The sequence below is a fragment of the Carassius auratus genome, unplaced genomic scaffold, assembly GCF_003368295.1.
Source record: "Carassius auratus strain Wakin unplaced genomic scaffold, ASM336829v1 scaf_tig00036503, whole genome shotgun sequence".
In the NCBI taxonomy this organism is placed as follows: domain Eukaryota; kingdom Metazoa; phylum Chordata; class Actinopteri; order Cypriniformes; family Cyprinidae; genus Carassius; species Carassius auratus.
Genome location: NW_020526308.1, coordinates 101114 through 125236, shown reverse-complemented (window position 1 = coordinate 125236; position 24123 = coordinate 101114). Strand labels below are relative to the sequence as shown.

The following is a 24123-nucleotide window of genomic DNA, read 5'->3' as shown; positions in this document are numbered from 1 at the left end:
ATTCATATTATTCTCCAAATACGTACCAAAAATGGCAAGGTTCATAGTATTGTTTTTTTTTTTTTATAATTTAATAAAACTCAGATTTGCACTGCTTTACATTATTTGAAATTAGGCTTCTTTCACACCCGTAGTAACTGTTATCGGAAAACTCTATTTTTGACTGAGCTGTAATATAAACAATGATTAAATTCTTTGTATCGCAAAGAGATAATGGACTCGTGGCAGCACACCTCCTGATAGGAGTACCGCCCATCGACCAGTGTGGACCCAGAAAAGACCACTGGACCCAGCGACGGACACGGCCAAGCGATGACATGACACCAGAGAGCCGGTGATCAGCTTCACTATCTCGAAGTTCTTCTTCAGGTCCTGGATTATACTCTGATAGAGGACACAACATAAGTATAATCCAAAGCCATTTAAAGCAGGAAAAATCAGGTTTATAGTTTATGTAGCACCACTTGCATGACAAAAACAAATAAACAGGCCAGATGGTTTGGTCTGAACACTGTCTACACGTACCTTGTCCTGTTTCTGGTAGGTCTGTTTGATAAAAGACCGTGTAATCTCATGAAAAGCTGCCGCAAAGCTGGAACCACCCACACCGTCTGAGGGTTAGTCTGCTGAGACGACTACAATACAAGCACAAAAAACACCGATATAAACACAGAAACATCAACCATTACACACACGGTTCATTCATGGAATACGGTAATCTCCATCTGGGTCAATGACGTATAAATATGTCCACAACCTTCATATGGTTTATTAACATTTATACCATTTTCAAGAAAAGTTTATATTTAAAGACTCTAAAAATGTCATGTGGTACAACCAAAGTAACAAAATAATAAACTTAAAGTTAAAAACAGACAAAAAAAAAAAATGTTCAAAATTAAAACATTTACTAAATTATAAAATTACGTTTTTGAGGGGTCGCACCACTTGACATTTACAACCTGGACTAACATTGCCTTGTCATAAAATGGCCAAATTATCATATTTTTTGAAAGACTTCTTGAGTCATGAGGGTCTGGGGTACACTCCATGATATAATTTTTTTAGACATTGTTTTTTGTTTTTGTTTTTCTGTATGTTGGTTGCACCAATATGACGGTCTACTTTTAATAAAGCCTTTTTTCTTCATTTTGATATCAGGACCGTTGTATCTGCCTCTCAAAAATATCATACTGAATTTGAATTCAGAAAGGAGCATTTTTAAGTTATTATACGTGCAAACCGCATTATTAACTTATTTATTTTTAATGAAAGAACAGGGAGTAGAAATTAGCATCACGTCATTGACCCATCACAACCCAGACATTGGTTAGAGTCTCTGATTTCTGAACATTTCAAATAATCCAACAAAAGATCGAAGCCAACAGTCAAAGAGTCATTCGTTTTTCCAATAGGTATTTGGTTATGAAGATCAAACCCTCAGAAGTGCCCGTTGTAAATCACACATATCTTTACAGTCCCGTCCAGTGAATCAAGTGGCAATCATCATTTTGCAAATCAAATTCGGTTTATGAGAGATTCAGGCTGAGTTATTGATTGGTGAGTGTTATGAACTAAAGGGTGGGTCTTCTCTTACTTTAGCCAATGAGCTCAGGTTTCTTCTTGCCCCAGGTGCCAGTAAGAAAAGAGACCTGTGTCTCGCTGGAAGACTTTGCATCCTCCTGTATTTGCATCTAAAGACATAAAACTTTCAGTATTCAGTGAGCGCCACTAAGAGTTTATGCGGCAGACGCTGCACCCAAATCACATCAGAGGCTGAAGCCGCAAAGAATGAGCAAGTGAATGGCTGTGTGCATGTATGTGTGTGTGTGTGTGTGTGTGTGAGAAAGAGATGAGGCAAGCTGAAACTAGACTGCCAAAAATATACATCTAGGCGCCAGAGACAGAACAACACCTTTATACTCCCAGAACAGCTCTTAATATAGACTGCTGCACAGATTCTAGCCTGAAAAAGAGGCCAGGAAGCTCAAAAATGTGTGTCATTGTGTTGCTGAGTGAGTGTGTGTGCATATTTTGTGTTTATGGTCCATAATCTTCTGAATATGGATCTTCGGGGAAGGAGCACAAAGCAGATGGAGTAGTAACAGGAGATGTGTGTGAGAGTGAGGGACCCTCACTCCCAATTCAGACCACCAGAAGCAAGCCAGACAGTGTCTTTCCATAATGACAGAACAGAACATAATAGTGGCATCATACAAAATCAATCACATTCATGTTGGTTATTTATCTATATCCATTTATACATTACCGATGAATTGTGATAGAAGAATGTGGTTTATGGGAATTCTGATATCAGCTCACCTTCTTGATGTCCTCGGATGCATTTGATGATGTAGTTCCTCTTGAATGGTTTCTTTGACGGCGTATGCGTCGCTGAGGATGGCCAGGTGTTCTTCCAGCGCCTGCTGCACTAGAAGTGGTAGGAAGGGTGGGGAGATGTGCCAACTCCCACAACACCTCCAACACCTGAAACCAAAAGCCACAACAACACAAGATGCTATGATTTGACATCAAAATAACTCAACAAGTCCAGTGTCAATTTTTTTTATAAATCTGGTCTCTCTCTTATTTGAGATTTATAGCTCACAAAAGCTGCATTTATTTGCTTAAAAATAGTCGTATTGTGCATATTATTACAATTTAAAATTATGGTATTTATTCCTGAGATGGCTTGAGTTGAGTTGAATTTATCATCATCATTACTCCAGTCTTCCAGTGTCACGCGATCCTTCAGAAATCATTCTTATATGCTGATTTGCTGCTCAAGAGACATTTCTTACAACTATTAATGTTGAAAATAAATTGTGCTGGTTAATATTTTTGGAGAAAGCTTGATATGCCTTTATTCAGGAACGAAAGTGCAAAAACTGAATTTCAAATATAATTTATTCTAACAAGTTTAAAAGACTTCATTGTCACTTTTGAACAATTGAATGCATGGTTAATAAAAGTATTCATTTCTTTAAAAAAAAAAAACGAATCTTTTTTAAAAGTATTGTAGGTGGTAGCACATAAAATCTGCTGTCAAATATAGAAAATAACTTGAATAAGTTTAACCACACAACATTTAATTTGCACATAAAAGTAAAGGAGTAAATTAAGAATTTATAATTATGCAATATAAACATAAAAATGTATTTATTTAATATTGTAATAATTATAATATTATTATATAATTAATCACTGTTCTAATATTAATGAATAAAAAATGGTTAAAATAGTGAATTCAATATTTAAATATTATATTAAGTATTTTAATATTCTAAATATTATGTTGATATATTTATACCCGAGCAATGTTTGTTTCAAGATTCATATACATTTTATGTTTATATTCCTCATGCATTTATTTACACATTTTATGATTAAATGAGGTTAAATTGCAAATCATTTTCCCTCCATTATTCAATGACCAATATTTGACAATCATCCAATTATTTCAGAAACAAAATAAAAAAGTCCTTACAGTGCAAACCTTCACGGCTTCAGCAGTTTGTCTGCCACATTTCAGCACTGTATCTTATTAGCAGCTAGACTGGCTCAAACCCCAACTTTCAGTTCAGTTTTAGTTGAGAGACAGAAATACACATACAGTTTCATATATACATATGAATGGCACATACCTTTCCTGTGGTAGCCTCAGAGCGAGCCTCCCTGCCGATCCGTCCAATCAGACTCAGAAGCTTTTGTCTCACGCGATCACTCTCCACCTCCCAGCTCTGAACACACACAAGGCACAGTCAGAAACAGCTCATAAAGCTGAAGGAGTCCAGACAAGAAAGGAAGACAGACAAGAGTCAAGACCTTCTGTATGAGGACGAAGAGGTGGCTGAGCTGGTCAAAGTTGAACTTGACGGCAGCAGCGGCGATGATGGCGTGGATGTTCTCTATCACAGTGGAGGACTGACCAGCCTGCACATAAAATATGATCTATGTTTTAGTTCGAAAATCGATTGCAAAATCGATGGGACCAACCAAAAAAAAGTTTCGAAAATGAAAATAGGGAATTGATTTTAACCAAATATGTACACTGTTAATTTTGAAATAATTAAACAATAAAAAAATAGATGTAACAAAACTCACAAACAAGCAGAAAAAGAAAATAAAAAAATCTGAAAGAGCAATATGCATTGCGAAAGCTAGACAGAAAATACCTGCAATTTTACGCGCCTATAAGACCCAGTGACGTCGCGAAGCGACCTCTTATGCTGCTTTCTCACCAAATGCAAATAGAGCGTCTGGCGCGAATGATTTCAATGTTAAGTCAATGTAATGACGCATTTACGCGCGTCTGGGATCTTGCGGCGGGGTAGACGCGAATTCGCCTCATTCGCGCATCTAGTTACAGAAGATTCTGAGTTATGAAAAGGACCATTGCAAGCTGACAGCGACCGGCTTTTTGTGGTGGAAAATTGGCAGTAATATCCCCCACCTTGAGTGTCCCTGGGACATCAGTGTGGTCGGAGTGTGTCTTCTCAACAGCTGGACATATAGTGAATAAAAAACGCTCTGCTCTGGACCCTGAAAATGTTGATCGACTTTATTTGAACAGTTGTTTGAAATGGATTGAATCATTATTTAAAATAATCTTGGAGATTTTTGAATTGCCTAAATCATAAATTGCAGCAGGTTGGAAGCCAGCAGTGATGTTTTTCTTTGTTATGGCAGCCGTCCCCTATACTTCATGCCAATAAATAAAAAATATTTCTGACTTGTGTGTTTCCAGCGCTCTCTTTATGTTGGTCTGTTATTTGACGTTGAAAAAGAAAACAGTTTTTTTTTTGGACATGGAAAATCAATTTTACAATCGATTCAATGATATATATATATATATATATATATATATATACACACAGACAGTACTGTGCGAAAGTCTTAGGCCACTATCTTTTGCTGTGGTGTGTCAGTAGTAAATATCAGTTTAAATTTTCAAACATTATTTTTGCCATTAATTGTAATAATCTAGTGAGATTTGTGTTTGCACAAGGAGTCTGAGAGCAGCCACTGCTTTACATAGAGATCTGATTTCATCATCATCCAATCTGTCTGGAATAACATGAAGAAACAGAACAAACTGAGACACACTCAATCCAGAAGAACTGTGGCAACGTCTCCAAGACACTTCAATAAACATAAGCCATGGCTGGATAATTTAATGCAGATCTTCACAGCTTTCTCCGATCATATTTACCAGGGGTGCTGATATTTTTGGCCATGACTGTATATCATATGAGCCATATCACACGGGCAGGAAGACAAATATCAGACGCGTGTTGATTTTGTCCTAAATATCACCAGATTAAATGTGTTTTTTTAAGTTGGTATTGTGTTATATTTTAAAAACAATATTATGTTTTCTTGCAGAGAACACATTACCTTTAAAGCCATAGCAGAATTGTTGCGCGTCAACAAGCAACACAGCATTTCATTTCTGAATGAATCCGCATTTTGAATAAATCATGTGAATCAATGATTCAAAGACCCATTCATAAAATGAACCGTTTACTCAGTTCCTGAATGAATCAGCCCTTTGAACAAATCATAAAGGCATTTACCACCACCTGCTGGTAGATTTAGTTACTTATTTAGAGCATAATTTAATTAAAATAAATAAATAAAAACATTAAAGCGATCATTCACCCAAAATACCATCATCATTTACTACTTTAAATAATCTTTTGGGGCTATTTCCACAGTCAAATTTATATTGCAATTAATTAGATTAATTAATCAAAACATCATATAATCAATTAGATTAAAAATGTTAATCGACTGCCAGCCCTAATAAATATACTGCGCAGTATATTTCTAGAAACAATTTCAGAAATTCATGTAGTTTTGAAGCACTGATTTGAAGGTCTTTAAAGAAACAGCTCACCTGTATTTTCCATATTTTGGAGAGTTCATCCAATGATAGTTTACTGCCCAAAAGCTCAATGATTCCCTTTATTCTGTCACAGTACTGGGCCTGGTCAATGTTTCCTACATCACAGAGAGAGAGAGAGAGACAGAAAAAATGTTTTATTTATTTATTTATTATTTTATTTTTTAATAAAAACCGGTTAGATTTTAATTTAAGGTGTCCTTGTTACAGTGTAATTCTACATTTAAATTCTACATTTAATTTACTCAGTAATATTACTGAGTTACTTGCATATAATTATGCATAATTTAACATTAAGATCATGTAACATGTAACAAGGACACATTAAAACAAAGTGTTACCTAAAACCATTATTCTCATACAGCACTGGATTACAATAAAAAAAATAATCCTAAAATAAGAGACTAGCTCCATTATAAACTCAGTGATGTAAAGACGTCAGTTTTCCATATCTTGTCATCTAATTTACTAACATTTTAAATCACAGACATTGAATTTCCTTTATTACCCTCAACTTTAGAATTGATACTTTTATAAACCAAAAGTTTTTGCCTGATTTATTTTTTTTAATCTGTAAAATCACAGCAACCCAATACTAAGGCACCCTCCAAAAAAATCCCTATGAACATTAAATACATCGAACATGGTTTCTTTCATTGCACAAAACAGAACAGTCCACTAAGAAAAATAAGAGCGAGAGAGCTCTTAAGAGTGAAAGGCAAAGCTAGCAAAAAAAGACAAAATGAAAACTAAAAGTAAAACACAAAGAAAGCGAAAGGAAGAGTGCAAAGAGAAAGTAAACCAAACTAAGGCTTAAAAGTAAAAGAGAGGAGAAAAAGAGAAAGTGAAAGTGAAGGAGGGAAAAGAGAAAGTGTCAAGAGAAATGCAAACAGAACAAAGAGAGAAGAGAATGAGGCGGTGTCGAATAAAGACAACTGAATAAAGAGATGACACAAATGAGTGGGTGAGGTGAAAAGGCTTCAAGCACAAAGCAACAGTTTGAGATTCTGCCATCTGAACACTTTAATAACACACGCTCAATGTGAAAGTGTGAGCGTCCAATCACAAGACACTTATGTACTGCCTTTGGTTTCCAATCCAAAAATATTGTTAGATTTGTCATAGTTTTTATCATTTAAACTGGCTTTTATTTAGTCATCATCTGTTTTTCGTCTGTGAAAAACTTTTGTGGATGAAAATTGCGACAAACAATATTTGTTCATATAATTAACATTGATTCTAAGCATGCGTTGTTGTTCTTGTTTTGTCGACTGCTGCTATAAATGCTCAAGTGCACTGTTTTGAATGCTAAATTATAGGGCTAGGGCTGAGTGACAAGTTATTATTATCATGATAAAAAAAATCATATCAGTCAATATTGATAATAATAAATTATTTATTTCAAGTTTAAAGGCAGATATTGTTCCTAAGTGAAATTTGAAGGAACCAGACTGTTAACTGAGCCTTTAAATTACTTTTTACAGTAAGAACATGACAAACACTTTTGAATTCTTTACACTTTTTTCAGACATATTTTTAAACAAAAATATCTCAATAGAAAAGCAGATTTCTAAGCTTCAGCATGTTCTAACATTGCAGGCAGCAATAATAATAATATTACTTTTTTGGTCTCTTAGAAAAAAGCACATTTGACAGTAGCTTGATTTAACAGTATTAGTATAGCGTTATTTCCGTGTCAAATGTCGAGAGCGCATTTTTGTAGCGCGAAAGTACCACACATGGAACACGTGGAATAAGTTCACTCAAGTTCAATCAAGATGAGCCGAGATGGATCTGCTGAATCGATGATCTCAGGTAACCAGTTTTAATTGTTTTGATTTTAAATATGTCAAATGTATCGTCTTGATTGAACTTCAATGAACTTATTCCATGTGTTCCATGTGCGGTTCAATATCAACCAATAAGACTCCATGTACGATGTCGCGTTTTCATTGGTCAGTCGTTGAAGCCCATTTCTGATTGGTTGTTGCCGTTTTGACAGCGTTTATGCCAAGAGCAAAGAGAAAGAAATCGAAGAGAAGATTACTTGGCCATGCGCGAACGCACGGGACATCTAAGCACATACACACTTACTTTAAGCGAAGAGGAGAGATTTGCGTTTGCACTGAACACATTTTAAGTGCAGGCATACTCTCTAAACCAGCCCAGAGAAAATTCTTACAAGAGCAACGTGTATCTGAGAGAGCGCACCCAGTTCCCATGCGCGAGCAGAGAGATTCGCGCTCCGCACATTATATTCCACGCTCGAGGAGAGAGATTCGTGCTTATATTTAATGTACTTTCGCGCTACAAATGCGCTCTCGACATTTGACAGGGAAATAACGCCATATATTAGTAGCTTGAGTTAGGGTGCAGAAGTACATTTATTTTCATGATCAAAAACAGCAAAAAATTCAGTGTTTTGTATTATTTCCCACGTATGGCCTGTTGGTAAACCTATATGAAAGCAGATGTTCTAACAGGTCTAATATGAGTTTGATATTAAATTGAATGTTTATACGTTAAACTGAATCAGAGCCTGTCTTACCTTCCAATGCTATTGACAGTACTGAGTTTTCTACAAGCCAGTCCAGGAGTCGGTCTGTGTCAATGGCATTCTTCACAGTCTTGGAAACTGTGCTTTCCTCAATGAGTTTCGTGACCTATCAGAGCACAAAGCCATCAACATGAGGGAAGAACTCAGGCGTGAACTTTAAGCTCCAGAGCACTAACATGTGGAAAAGAATTTGAACCTCTTTGAGGGAGTTCATCTTGGCACTGAAGTGGGGCGTCTTGAGCATTCGAAGAAGGATGTCCAGCCGAAGGTCATCCACCACGTTCACCAGCTCCCGCTGGAAACGCATGCACAGAAGCTTAATGGCCGACAAGAGCTCTGGAATACTCACCAAACGCTTTAGAGAGAAAGAGACATACATAAAAACAACAAGGGTGAGTTAAAGTCTCTCAAACATTACCAAAATTTAAAACAGAATGACATTTTAATCATTTAAAACATGGTACTCAATCCAGATGAAAAATGCATAATCAATGCACATTAACAACCCTACATTTTGTAATTCATTTTCACTCTGAGGATCATGTAATTTTTTGTTTCTCTCTGAAAAACACTTTTTTTTTTAATGAGGGTACAAAATGGTTTGTGTGCGAAAAAAAAATCTTATAAAACAGGTTTGCTATTTTATATTAAAACTTTATATTGAAAGTGAAAGTGAAGTGACATTCAGCCAAGTATGGTGACCCATACTCAGAATTTGTGCTCTGCATTTTACCCATCCGAAATGCACACACACAGAGCAGTGAACACACACACACACACACACACACACTGTGAGCACACACCCGGAGCAGTGGGCAGCCACTTTTGCTGTGGCGCCCGGGGAGCAGTTGGGGGTTCGATGTCTTGCTCAAGGGCACCTAAGGCCGGGTTCACACCGCAAGCTGCAGCAGAGCAGAAGCAGCGCGTATTTTTTTCGGTGCCTATGTTAACAGATGAGAGCGTTCACACCGCACGCAGAAGCTGCGCGGCAGAGCGTTGCAGGAGCAGAGCAGAAGCAGCAGTGCCGCGATCGTTTCGGCGCTGGGTCTATTTTTGCAGCGCTGCTGACGCTCAGTTAAAGTGAAAGTACACCTTTGATGGACAAAATAAATATGATTTCACACAAAAAGTGCTCTAACTGCACAAAAAAAGCACATCTAGGGTGTTTTAACAAGAACTAGAGTAGGCTATGTTAGGAAAGAAAATTTATATAAAAAATATGAATATAAGATAAAGTGACACTGATCATGGCCAAAATACACATGTACTGAAACGAAAAGTAATTTTGCCCAAAATTTGCATTAATGATATCGTATGTGTTTTTTGCAAATTACATAAGAAATGTATGATATTTAAATTCACATATTTTTCTATTTTTTTATTATATTATTATTATTATTATTTACAAAATTGGTCAAAGTACTTGCATTTCTAAACAATGGCGGTCGTCTTCAGAGTGCACCTGGAAAGACAATAATGGACGACACTCGTCTAATCGTGGAAGTTGAGAAATATCAAGTTCTTTATGATCAACACAATGTATTTTACAAAGACTTGCAGGAGAAGGAAAAGCATATGGGATGAAGTTTCAACGGCTCTTATTGCAGATGGTAAGTAGCCTAATTTTATAATGTTTTTGACGCTTTCACTGGCACACGAGCAAACAACTCAATATTTGATTCAAAATTGATTCAGTTGGAACCATTTATTTACTATTTCTAAATTACACATAAGCACACAAATAACAAAAGCAGGTGAGACGTGCATATATAATAAACAAGTAGGCTAAATGCTGATTTCAAGATGAGCAGGAACTCAGGCTGTGAACCATTTACAATACACAATTTAAAATGGTATTAAATTGGTTTTCAGGGTGTCCTTTGGTAAATTTGATTGCAAACAAACCCAGTGACAAGATGGTAATATGTACCATGTTCTCTCCTACGTCGGTTAATGGGATGAACCCAAAGTCTGCGTCTTTTTCATAGTCTCTAATAACAAATATAGCGCGATGGCCTTTCTTCTGTCAACAACACGTAGCCTACTGCACGGAAAAGACAGCAAAACAAAGATGCAACAAAAGTTACAATGAAATTATGAATTTAAAAAGCTTCTTGCCAAGTCTGTTTATTTAAATGTATTTTAAATGGAAATAAAGCAATGCGAACTAGAGTACTCTGTCCAAAATCCGCTGTTCAGTTGCGCGCTGCCTCCGCTGCCGGTGTGAAAGCAAAATAGGCGCGCGCTGCTTCTGCTCTGCCTACCTGCTGCTAACGCGCTGCTTCTGCTCTGCTGCAGCTTGCGGTGTGAACCCGGCCTAAGTCGTGGTATTGAAGGTGGAAAGAGAACTGTACATGCACTCCCCCCACCTACAATTCCGTCCGGCCCAAGACTAGAACCCACAACCCTTCGATTGGGAGTCCAACCCTCTAACCATTAGGCCACAACTTCCCCACATTATATTTTAATGTGTATTTATATTTCCATTAAATATATGTCAACATTTACACTAAATACAAAATTCAGCTCTAAAGTTATGAAACTTTAACACTACCTCACGAAAATGAAAGACGGAATGCATGCAGGTGCCTTACCTTGTCTTTCAGGTCTTTCTCCTCCAGGTTCTGCACATATGTTATCATCTTATGGATGACTGGGTCCAGCATGGGCTACAAAATACAACAAAACCAACCAGTTCAAGCTGAAGCTCACATTGCAGAATGCCCTTGAAATTTCTCTAGTGACTATTGTTCAAAAACACATTGATTCAAATGCATTTTTTATGAGTCAATATCACATATCAAAGCTATGTCATTTACCTTTTAAATCTGATTATATAAACCAAATATCTAAGGTTCAACTACATGTAACAGGAAAGCATTAAATTAAATGTCAGCTGGTCGTATATATATATATATATATATATATATATATATATATATATATATATATATATATATATATATATATTATTTTTTTTTTAAGCTTATATAAATTTGACTAGTTCATCTAGACAAAAATTAATACAAAATGATAAACTTGTCAACATAATTAGCGACTAGACTACATAACTTCCAACCAATCAGAATCAAGTATTCCATCCAGGGTAAACAAAAGGTGAACAGAAGGACCGCGGAAACACTCACCTGCACCAGGCTTGAGTTGAGGTATTCTGCACATACACCGAGCGGCTGAACCAGAGCTGATATACACTGAGGAAACACACATATACACACAAAAACAAATATATAACATTTTTCCCAGCTAAAAACAAAATGTTTCTCTAAGCTGGATACATGAAACATCAACAAAGTGTAAGCAAACTCTTAAAGGAACACTCCACTATTTTTGAAAATGGCTAATTTTCCAACTCCCCTAGAGTTAAACAGCTGAGTTTCACCATTTTCAAATCCATTCAGCCGATCTCCTGAAAATAGTTCCCGGCTAGCTTCCAACGGTAGCCTATTTTCAGGCACTGCGTAATATTATTGCGCCTGCTGCAGCCATGGTACGGCAGCAAAGTTCCTTGATTATTACGCCAGAATGAGAGTATAGTTCCTAGCCATATCAGCCAAGAAAATCGCAACTTTTCATTTTCTGTCGGTCTTAGTACTGTGCACTGTGCTATGTCCGAACTGATTGCACTATATTTTCACTGTTTTTTTTTATATATAAAATCAATTTCTAACTGTTTTTAAATTGATTTTAAGTAAACGTTTTAATCATTTTAAAAGTTTTTAAATTGCTTGTTTTATTTTTTGTTATTTTTCTTCATGATTATTTTACTTTCTTTGGCGTAAAGCACTTTGAATTACCATTGTGTACGAAATGTGTGAAAATAAACTTGCCTTGCCTAGTACACGATGTAACTACAGAAAAGTCAAGTTTTACATAAAAAAATATATAAACTCTTTGGTCAGTTTTGAGCGAGATGCTAACGGTCTGATTCAGATTCAATGATCTTTGCTAATATAAGTTAAAAGTGCTACCGCCAAACCTGGAGATCAGCTGAATGGATTTAAAACCGGTAAAACTGAACCGAAAATTAACATTCTGTCATCATTACTCACCATCATGTGGCTTCAAACCTGTATGACTAACTTCCGGGAGTGGGTCAACTGCCATTGTATGGAAGAGAGCCATGAGAAAATTCTTTAAATATTCAGCATACAGGTTTGGAGAGACATAAGGCTCAGAACATGAGCAAATGATGACAGATTTTTCATTTTAAGGGAAACGGTTCCTTTAATGGCGCCACAGAGATACCCGATTAAAGAGTGAAAAACAAAATCAGGGATTTTTATACAACATTTACACAACATCTCTCAACTGGCATACATCTCTTTAGAGATATACGCCAGCACTGATGAATCACTCCTCTGTTCAGCATCAAATGACTTCTCATCCACTGGAGAGAGTGAATGAATTAGTCCAGTCAGTGGAGCAGAGGAGACAGCATCCATCTCTTGTTTTCTCGCTTTAATTGACTCACTACAAATTAAATTGTTACTGTAGCAGGGAATCCCTTTATGTTTGAGATTGAAACATAGCTGGCGATGAACCAGCAGAGTTTCCTTTAAGTGGCCACAGCAGGTTGTATGTGTCCCTGAAAAGAATTCCTCCCCCTACGCTCGCCTCCAACTTCCTGTTCCTGTGTTAAGGCCATTAATATGCAAATCCTAAATCAAAGCATCTTTTCCCTGTCGCCAGCTCTGTCTCTCAGCCCTGGCACCCAGATCATACTAATGCCCACCTTCAAAAGACAAGCGGGCAGAACCGAAAACAAGGCAGCTTCACAGCTCCAAGACAAGGGGGAGCATTTACACACTCGTAAAGAAGGAGCGGACACCTCATCTGCTAAAAATAATGAAGCCGTCAAACATTCAAAGAATCTGTCTTTTCGTTTTCGTGTTTTTTTTTGACACTTTTGAGTTAGAGATAAAAAAAAATGTTTTTTGGTTTTCTTAGGGTGTACTCACACTAGCCAGTTTGAACTGTGCCCGAGTGCGTTTGACCACCAAAGCGCGGTTTGTTTGACTAGTGTGAGTGCTCCGAACCGTGCCCGGGCGCGGCTCGATTAGCCGGCCCTGGCCCGCTTGGAAGAGGTGGGCCAGGGCACGGTTCAGTTGGACTCGGGCGCGGTTCGCATGCAGTGTGAGCGCTGACCGTGCAGGACCACGGAAAAGGACGCGTTGCGTCACGGTTTTGCGACGCTTCAAAACCAACATGGGCAGGGAAAGGGTCGCTTTGGTCTACGGTAGAGGTGCAAAATGCATAAAAACTAAAAACTGCAAAGTCCTTGCTGCACTTCAGCTGGTACCTTGCAAACACCCTCATACGAGCAGCATGATTACGTGAAAATTTTCGCGCCACTAAGGCGACACATCTGTTTAACAACAGGCTGTGAGAGGGCTGTGGACCAAACGACACAAAATTATCCACAAAGAAAACAGAGCGATGGACTCCATTGTGTTCAGAGAGTGCCGCTCTTCCTGTTTATCCCGAAACCGTTGCACCATAATGACGTAAGCGTGCTCCAGCACGAATGCTGAAACCCTATATGTGAGTGCAGGCCAGGGGGGGAGTGGGGAGGGGGGACAATCGTACTCGGGCCCGGTTCATGGCAACCGTGCCTAGTGTGAGTACACCCTTAAACAACACTGATGGTAAACAACTTTAAACAAACAAACAAACAAAAAAGTCTAGGCAAAATAAACAAACAAAGAAACAACAACAAATTAAAAAAAATTAAAAACACCAAAAACAAAAAAAAAAAAAAAAAAAATCTAAGCAAATCAAACAAACAAAAAAACTAAAAACTCACCAAAACAAAAACCAACCACAAAACCAAACAAAAACATGACGACAGACAAATGTTTGACAAAAAAATAAATAATAAAGAAAAATAATAAAAAAAAATTTTTAATTAGCATTAACTAATTTCTATTTAAAAAAATAAAAATAAAATAAATTAAAAGGATTTTTCCGAGATTATATAGATGAAAAAATACCTAGATTAATCTAGATCAATTTGTTTATCTAATTAATTGACTGACTCACAATCAACTTCGGTTGTTTGACAACTTATTGATCTATCCATCCGTCTGACGCTATAAAACAGTAGCTGGTGTTTGAGAGCTATGGTAGGTTTTTTTGCTTTTATCCCACTAATTAATTTTTTTTATGTTTTTTCAGACAACCACATTGCATCAAAGGGCTTGATGATAAATAGCGTTTAAAAGCAATTCTGTTAGTGCATATCTGAATAACAGACCTGAATGCTCTTTTGTTTTTCCAGCCATATGAATCTCATGTTCTCTCTCATCCCCCTGCTCTCGTCTCTTTCTCACTGTCTGCTGTGAGTAGGATGCTCTTTAGCACACATGCTATAATAGAATCTGCCCTCGTTCAACTCGCTCTCAGCATCTCACACACACTTCCTCTCTTCATCCAGACACCACTACTTTACTCTCTCGCTCTGATGGATTATCCATGAATTATCCATTAATTTCACTGCAATTCCATTACTGTGCTTACAGGTCTCTCAACCCAAAGATAGCCTGTCCTGCTCGTATCTTGTAGCCTGCAACGAGTGTGCAACCAACCAACATCTCTTTTGCACTTAAGGTGTGGTAAAAGGTTATTATTTTGCATTTTTATTGTATTTTTTTTTACATTTGAAAACCATTTCTACCCCTCAAAGTTTCCTTTTTCTTTACAATTACGTTTTAGTCCAATCCATTAGTTTGTTAAGAAATCATTTGAGAAAATAACAGAATATTGGCAGAGCTTAGATTTACATCTGCAATAAACAAGCCGCATCTGTGTTTACACAGAAATCACAATTATGGGAAACAACGTTTTAGCTCAGTCATTAATGCCACTTGATTCTGAACTGAATATAATTCTGTCGCATTCATTGCAAATTGTAAAATCAAGTCACTCCACAAGGGATGCACCAAAATTTGGCCTGACACAGATAAGCCAACAATTAGAATTATTATAATAATATCAACAGTAACTCTCCCATTTTATTGGCCATGAACATATGCCATAAATAAAAATAACAATTCTACAGTACATCAGTAACATTCAAAGACGTCCACATTCTTACCCCAATCTCTATCTCTTCCTGGTGGAGCTTGCACTGAATTGCTGTGAAGCCGCCCATCTCTCCAAACTGCAGATATAATCCAGAGACATATTCAGAGTCATCGAACACCACATATATTTATCTAATAAAAGAATACAATAAAACACAATTCCTTCTATCAGTGTGTGTTACTTAAGTTCTTACCCGATTCACTAGGTCCACCAACCAGCCGTGAGGTTCCTGGTCCAATCAGAACACAGAACATAAATTTCATGCAATGTAGAATTTTTTTATTTTATGCAACTTGTTTCTTTGAATTTGAACATGAATGAGTCCTTATTTCTGTGCAGTTAAAGGGGTCACATGACGATTCTAAAAATTATTTACAATTATTACATTATTTGATTTAATGCAATGTGTTAACATGGTTTAGGGTTCAAAAAACACAATATTGTCATCATTACATACAAAGCGGGTGGTAACGCTGTACTACTATTTTACTGAAAACAAGAGTGCTGGAATCTACGAAACCAGTTTTTCTGAGAGTGAGGACTGTCAAGTCAACTGTCGCACCCACACACGTGTATTTGCAGTACCTTCTGGTAGTTGGAGCTGGGAGAAACAGCGAACATGTTGTCCTCTCCAAACACTTCTGCCCAGTTCCTCTGACAGGCCTTCATACGATTCTTAAAGTGATACTCGTTATCAGGGTTAAAAGCCTGTCAATCAAAAAGTACAGGGAAACAGGTTTAGCCCAAGATGGCCTGATATAGTCCATATTCACAATATATTTGCAATGAATATGTTGGTGATGTAAAATTGCACAACTCTCGAAAGGTTGTTAGTTCAGCCATGCTGTTCCAAATAGTTCCTGTATAGTTTCTGTCTTCTGTTAAACACAAAAGAACATATTTCATAGAATGTTTGGCAACCTAATAGTTGTTGGTCCCTGTTGACTTTTATAGTATGTTTTCCCCTCCATACTATGGAAGTCAATGCCTACCGGCAACTGTTTGTTTCCCGACACTTTTCAAAATATCTTTTTTTTGTTAACAGTATTCAGAAGAATGAAACTCATACAGGTTTGGAACAACTTAAGGGTGAGTAAATGATGACAGAATTTGTAGGTGAACTAGGTGAACTTTAAATGTGTTTTTTAAATTGTATCAATAAAGTATATATATATATATATATATATATATATATATATATACACACACACACACAGGTAAATATTATACAACATTTATGTATTATGTATGTATTGTATTAAATATTAATGTCATTTATGCATTTATTATTTTATGAAAAAATTACTTGTTTTATATAAATTGAATGAAACATTTAACTGAAAAAAAAAAATCATTAAATATAGTTATTTGGTGAAAATTTTGTGACATTTATTTGTACTAAATTAATTTATCTACAATCATCTTAGATACTTTTTCTTTTTTTTTTTTACAACATCTATAATTTTTTTAACTTCATGTTGTCTCGGTGTATTTTACTTCTCATATTAAAGTTTATAACTTTACGTGGCCACAATAACTGTTTGCTTAAAATGTTAATTTGCTAAAAATGTTAATTTCTGGTAAAAAAAAAAAATTTAAATGTTAATATTATGTAGACCTAGATAGAAGGGCAATATTATAAAAAAATATATATAATTTTGTTGTTGTTGTTTTATCATCCATTTTTAGTCTGGCGTTTTGTAGTAGCCAACCACAATTACTAATGTAATAGCAAAAGGGCATGTGTACCATAGTGAGAACTCCCATAAGGCCAATGGGTATCGGATCCTGTTTGACTCTCTCTGCGACCAGATCCACCAGCAGCATCAGCATGTTGTAGATACCCTCATGAATCTCTGTTCCCCACTTGTGCACCGCACTGGACATCAGCAACTACAACACCATTTAACACCCAAGTTATTAAACATAACACATCTAGCCGTTTCTAACAATTTATTACAAACACCTGATAGCGTGCATGCGTTTACATGCCTGCTTATTCAAACACACACACACACACACACACATACCTTTTTGAAGGCTTCAGGCATGCAGCGGTCAATGAACCTCTTACAGTTCTCATCTGCATCAGCCAGGCCTACAGGGAAGAAAATACATTTCAGATGTGACGTTTCCTTCTAGACTACACACATTAAATGTACATAAAAAACCATCAGAACTCACCCAGTCTGGCCAGGCAGGTGGAGGCGACGAGGCACTTGCCGAGTGATTCCTCTCTCTTGTATGGGATGGACCAGTGATCAGTGAACACTCTGCTCTCCAGCTCATACAGATTAGTGGTGGGAAACTCTATACTGTTCCCAGAACAGTTCCCGTTCTCATCATTAGTCCTCTATAAGAAACAGAAAAAGATATATGCGTCACAACATGAACATTTGCAATTACTCTTATTTTTTCATACAGTACAGGCTTTCAAAGCAGTTCCATCAGGACCAGGGTCTCTAAGTTCAGCAAGGCTGCATTCATTATTTATGAGCAAAAATATAGTGTAAAAAACACGCATATGGGAAACAAAAGTGGAAACACTTCAGGAGGGTCAAAATTCTTCATCAGATCATGAATTCTACAGGATTTCCGGGAGACATGCGTGTCATGTTCTTTAACTTTCCACCTGGAAACAAAGATATAATGGCGCCAAACCCCCTGACAAAAGAAGTTTGTTTACAACTGTGACTACAAGCGCTTATAAGAATCATCTAAATGCTGGATTTTCAAAAGAATGTTAAATATTTAAAGTCTGTGGCATAGAATCTATAAAATACGTCTGAGAGTTTTACACACCGGTCTGTTATTGTGGCAACATTTCCTCACCCCGAAACATAACGCTGAACGAAACAAACTGTGATTGGTCGTTTGACATGTTGGTCAAGTGAACATACCTTGAATCAACGAAAGCTAAAATGAATTCCAGACCTTCAGCCATCAGTCTGAAGGTATGGCTTTGAAAGACTAAGGTGCCACCAACAATTCAATTTTAGATTTGGGTTTGGGTTGGACCATCCCCAATCTAGCCTAGAGAAACCTTTAACAGGAACCCTATGTGAGAAGGGTTGGTTCCAGAAGCGCTGCAACTCTGTCACCAGTGTTAATTTTGGCAGGCTTTTTTTGATTTAGTCTTAGTCTTGAGACGAAAATGCTTAATAGTCTTGGTCACATTTTAGTCATTTGAGTTTTTCATAGATTTAGTCGACGAAAAGTCATTGCATTTTTGACAACTTTTAGTCCATACTTTTAGTCAGTAGTTTTAGCCAAACTGTAGTTACCAAAATTTATTTTGTACTATTTTATATGTAGTTTTCAAATTAAAATAATGATTAATTCTTCTCTCTTCAGACAAAATCAATTAAGCTTATGAGAAATTTGAATCAAGGACTGAATTTGGAAAATCTTTAAAAAAATTGTCAAAATTGTCAATAGTTATGACAATTTTCATTTTTGGGTGAACTATCCCTTTAACAGAAGTGAAAAAGGAGCAACTAATAAAAATATTATATATATATATATATATATATATATATATATATATATATATATATATATATATATATATATATATATATATATATATATAATCTTTTGTTGGGTAACATTAATGACAGATAGGTATTTAATTTGGAATGCTGGAACACATGCATGAAATACTGACACACGTTTAGTTTTCACCCATCTGTTCAAGTTCACTAAATCCATAACCTACTGTATTTACGTGAGATACTCCACACCAGTGGATCCCAACCTTTTTCAACTCGCGACCCACACAACCAAACACATATGTTTGCGCGCCCCACTGCAAAAAATGAACTGACCCAGCTGTTGGGTTAATAACTTAGTATAAGAAGCTAGATTGTTAACTGTATTTATTGAATGAACTAGGGCTGTGCGATATGGACAGAAAAAAAAAAATCTATCGCGATTTCTTTGATCAATTTTGCGATTTCGATTTCAATCACAATTTTGACACACACACATATGCTTTACAGTCATAAATGCATTCAGGATCAATTTGAAACATATTTCCAAAAGAAAACCAATTAAAGATTTATCAAAAAGTTGTAACATCTCTAGAACAGACATAAGTCAAAATAATCACTATAGTAAAGGTGTAACAAACTTTCTAGATTTTAGATTTTTATAAAAATATAAATAAATAAATCCTGTGTCAAGGGATTTTTTTCTTTTTTGCCATGCATTGTTCATAGAGCTCATAAATTGTAGCAGTGCCTCAGGTGTTGAAATATATTTGTTAAACATTATACAGGTTCACACGTACTCCGTTTGCAGTGTGTTTACAGTATGTGTAAGCTGTGCAGAAGCAGCAGCGAGAGCGCGTTATTGTAACGCAAAAGCACATTAAAATAATGCACGAGTGTGAATCTCTCTGTTCGCACTAAGATTTCCTTTGCTCGGTCACAAAACCAGACGTGCTAGCGGGTAGACAGTCAGAGGAGCAAGCAGTCAGGAGGGAACACGTTGACAGCCATTTATGTCGAGCCTGTTGACAGCCATTTATGCATGTTTGAATTTGTTTTTCTGTAGCATATGCAGCAAAAATATAAATTGTTGGTTTATTCTTAAACCAATCAGCGACCTCGAAAAGTCGAAGCATAGTTACAGTTTAATATTTAGTTTTTATTATTTAATTATATATATCAAATGATGTTATTATGTAATGACTTAGACATTTTTACATATATTAACAATATTATTTATTTTAATAGTAATTGGCGGCCCACAGGTTGAAAACCACTACTCTACACGATAAACATTTTGACTGTCGTGTGTGTATTTGAGCGCTGAGAACTGATCGCGTGCTGTATATGAGAACTGAGGAAGTGGAGCGTGCACGAGAGAGAGAAAGAGAGAGAGAGAGAGAAAGAGAGAGAATGAGAGAGAGCACTTCTATCAGTATGATTTCGCCTAACCCGCCTTCACTAACTTTAAGTTAATCGACAACAAATTGTGACTCCCGGGAAAAATGGGACATCTGGTTACCTTATCCCTACCTCATCAGGTGCTAAGGCCAATGTTTCAGATCGCTAGTTCGCATTTTATTAGTCTATCCATCTACTGCGGCTGCTATGATGAGACTAGATATGCAAATGGCCCTTATCCAATCACAATCCAATGACAGGGACGCACATTTTGAAAGAAAATAGACTATAGGATGCATTTTGAATGTCCGGTAGTCCTCAAATAACATTGTAGTCCAGTCTTAAGAAGACGCAGCATACATTTTGTCATAATTTCATCATCAGGAGGATAGCATCATCTTCGTCTTCCTCCAAATCCTCCTCGATCATCTTCCTCCTCCTCCTCTTTGTCCCCCGCCGAAGGGTCCGAGTCAAAGAGGGGAGGATGTTCAGGAGAAATCTTGCCCATTATCTCTGCCCAGCTGCACTAGGCCTACGGAGCAACTTCATTCATTTCTGCAGGAAGCAAAACAAAAAGCAGCCACGTTCAGCGACGTACCCCAAAGTAAGGCTTGTCCGTGAACGGTTAAGTGGCTAATATTATGAGGATCTGCTGAGGATAGCTTCCAATAAGGATCTTCACTAGAAGAAAATGAGAATGAAGTAGGGACCACTAGAAGTGAAATAATGAGGGAGGTGGGACTCCCTGCATTACTGTCGTGATTGGTCTGTCAACGGACAGTCGTTGTGAAATTGGCACTTCCAGAATTGATCATGCTCAAGGCTATTTCCATAATGAGATACCGAACGAATGTTTGAAGAGAACCAACATCTAAGAAACAGGATAAACATTGCTCAATAACTCCAAAGAAAGGCCTTCATAACACAACTTACTTAAACCCACCACAACAATTATAGAAAAAATTGCAAATAAACACAACATTGTTGAAATTTAATTTATTTTATATAATACCTACTAGAAATCTAATTTAATGCAATACCTACTTAAAATTCATTCAAAAATATTAAAGGAGAGCTTCAAGACAAACATCTGAATAATTAGCCTGACTAATGTATGTCGGACTTTTTATTCTTCATTTCAAAACTAACAAATGTCCTTAAACGTCTTGTGTGACTTCCACATATCTCATTTTAAGCCGAATTTAATGTATTACCTACGTCATCTGTTTCACATTCATAATTAATGCTGCAATCTGGAGTGTGGTTACCCAGTCAACTAGCGCAGATCCTAGCAGCACAGATTTGTTGTTGTTGAGTAGAGTGCAAAATGAAATAAGCTTGGCAGCTGACTTCTGAGGCTATTTATGTTAAGCTTTGCTGAAATCATATAGCAACTTTAAAAGGCCAGATATTTCAATGGTTGTGAATGGTTGTGATTATCAGTGTACACACTGCAGCAGATTACTGCGCAACTGAGGACTCGGCAAACAGGAAACACTTCTTCCAGGGGAATATTAGTATACAAGGCATATGTTTGCCCTTGAGTGAGAGGAATAAGTGAATGTGCAATCAGGTCTGGAAAGACAGCACAACAACACAGAGTGAAAGTCACCTTCACTCTTTCTGTTCCATAGGGGAATGTCAGATGTCTATGCCATTCCCAAAGTCCGGAAATCAGTGTTTTTCAATGTCAGGAAGGGAAAATTGGGATCCATTTTTAAATCAGGGATTTGTAGTGAATTCCTCCTTGTGGACAGGGTCTGCGTTTAAGGGTTAAATTAAGCTTCTTTTGAACTGACTGAACTTCATCTGTTACTATTTACTTATTAAAGAGCCATTATGAAGCAGGTTTAACACTAAGCTGAGCTCAAACTGAGAGGAGCAACTGCGACAGAGAGGTTTCATTGATTCTGAGGAGTTTTACGCTTTGACTAGACGTCATTTGTGTGCTGTGAATGATGTCAAAAGGACAGTCACGCAGGAACTTAAATCATCTGACCAAGCACCATGGTATATCTTGGTCATAAAGACAACTTTTAATGCCACTCTTGCTTTCCACAGGCAGTTGTTGTAGATTAGTTGCATATTTCAAGAATAGCCTCTTCACAACTAGACTGTTTAACAAGTAATGCCTCAATCATCACAAATCTGTGCTAAATTAACTTTTTGCATTTCTCTGCATTAATATTTGGTCAGTATAGATTGTACAATGTACATTTCAGTACAGTAATCATACTCTCATGTAGTATGTTCCACATTTAACTTAAACTGAATGTCTTTATCAAAGATAAAGAAGACATTAGCAAAAATGGGGTCATGACATAAGAAATCAAATTTGCCTTAATCTTTTGGCATATAAGAGGTCTTTGTACCATTAAAACATCCTGCAAGTTTCATAGCTTAAGACATCCTCCTCCTTACAAACAAATATTTATTTGATCAAGCTTCAAAAACGTCTCGTTTAGGATCCAAGGGTCCATTTGCATAAACACTGCCTCCAAAGCAAGACATCAATAAATAATCATCTTCTTAGTATAGGAACCACCCACTGGCGTTCAGTTGCTAACAACTTGACACTTGATCATGCTGAATGTGAGTGTTGCGTCAAATGCAAAAAGATATTACAATCACTGACGCCATCTTGTCTACACTGGATACATTAATTAGATGTGCGTTTGCTTTCTGAAACAGTCCACACGCTTGAGTGTGTCGTCAATCTGACAAATGGAGCAAAAGAACATTCACTTTAACGCGTTTAAACAGTTCACGTACAGATGACCGAAGGATTCCAGCATAAGGAACAATTGCATAGTTTATTTTTAATGGCAACTCAGATCGTGTCTGAGGATTGTTCGGAGGATTTTGTTTTGTAAATGAGGCACAGTGTCAGGGAGAGTTCACAAAAACAATTGTTGAAATATGAAGTGGTAGTAGAACTGACTGCAGCTGCATCACATGTTGACAAAACGCAACAGTGAGGAGCATTACGGTTTCCTACGCAATGACGTTAGCCAATCATAACAGTGGCCAATTACTGAAAAGGACACGCCCCTTAAAAACAGGGCATTGTAGAGAGAGGTTCAGACTAAAGTTAGGAAATTATTATACGTAAACTTCAAGAGACATAAAAAAAAAATCCATGTCATGACCCCTATAAACTTTCAGGCAAAAAAAAAAAGGACCAACGCCTATAGCATAGCGATGTATGATGCAAGGCTACATACACACAACACACACACACACACACACATGTATATACATATATTTAAAAGAGCAGTAAAAAATAATTCTACGGCAAAATGTCCTATTTCACATTATATCGTTTGAGAAATGACAAAGAAGGACGTTTGTCTGCAGTGGAAATGAGGTAGAAATAAGTCACAATGGCAGATGTCAAAGATTGTTATGGTTTGAGTTTACAGTGGAGTTGTTATTAGAGTTATCTACATGATCTCATTACAATATCTGCAACAGAAACTTTAAACTGCTCTAGAGGAGCGATTGATTTGTGAAAGATCTGTGCGTTTCTGTTGACGGAGTCTGACAGTTTCTGTGTTCAGGAGAAACAAGACGCACTGAGCAGGGTGAGAGGAGAGGCAAGCGCTGGGGAAGCAAAAGAGAGGCAACAGGAACAAATTACTTATTCTGTTTTCTGTTGGAGGAAA

General features: G+C 36.8%; 1 protein-coding gene across 1 annotated transcript in view; it reads right to left on the bottom strand.

Annotated features, from left to right (window-relative positions):
* Nucleotides 1–1598: 1598 nt before the first annotated feature.
* The window catches only part of LOC113082582 (ubiquitin carboxyl-terminal hydrolase 24-like), a 29426-nt gene continuing 6901 nt past the window's right edge, over nucleotides 1599–24123 (bottom strand). The window contains exons 3-17 of the mRNA XM_026254157.1: nucleotides 17751–17919; nucleotides 17597–17664; nucleotides 17316–17459; nucleotides 16152–16274; nucleotides 15760–15795; nucleotides 15577–15642; nucleotides 11609–11674; nucleotides 11057–11131; nucleotides 8659–8817; nucleotides 8454–8568; nucleotides 5900–6003; nucleotides 3826–3933; nucleotides 3645–3740; nucleotides 2323–2487; nucleotides 1599–1694 (exon numbers count right to left, since the gene is read on the bottom strand). Coding sequence (XP_026109942.1) covers nucleotides 1599–1694; nucleotides 2323–2487; nucleotides 3645–3740; nucleotides 3826–3933; nucleotides 5900–6003; nucleotides 8454–8568; nucleotides 8659–8817; nucleotides 11057–11131; nucleotides 11609–11674; nucleotides 15577–15642; nucleotides 15760–15795; nucleotides 16152–16274; nucleotides 17316–17459; nucleotides 17597–17664; nucleotides 17751–17919 — 1590 coding nt within the window. The remainder of the gene's footprint in view (nucleotides 1695–2322; nucleotides 2488–3644; nucleotides 3741–3825; nucleotides 3934–5899; nucleotides 6004–8453; nucleotides 8569–8658; nucleotides 8818–11056; nucleotides 11132–11608; nucleotides 11675–15576; nucleotides 15643–15759; nucleotides 15796–16151; nucleotides 16275–17315; nucleotides 17460–17596; nucleotides 17665–17750; nucleotides 17920–24123) is intronic.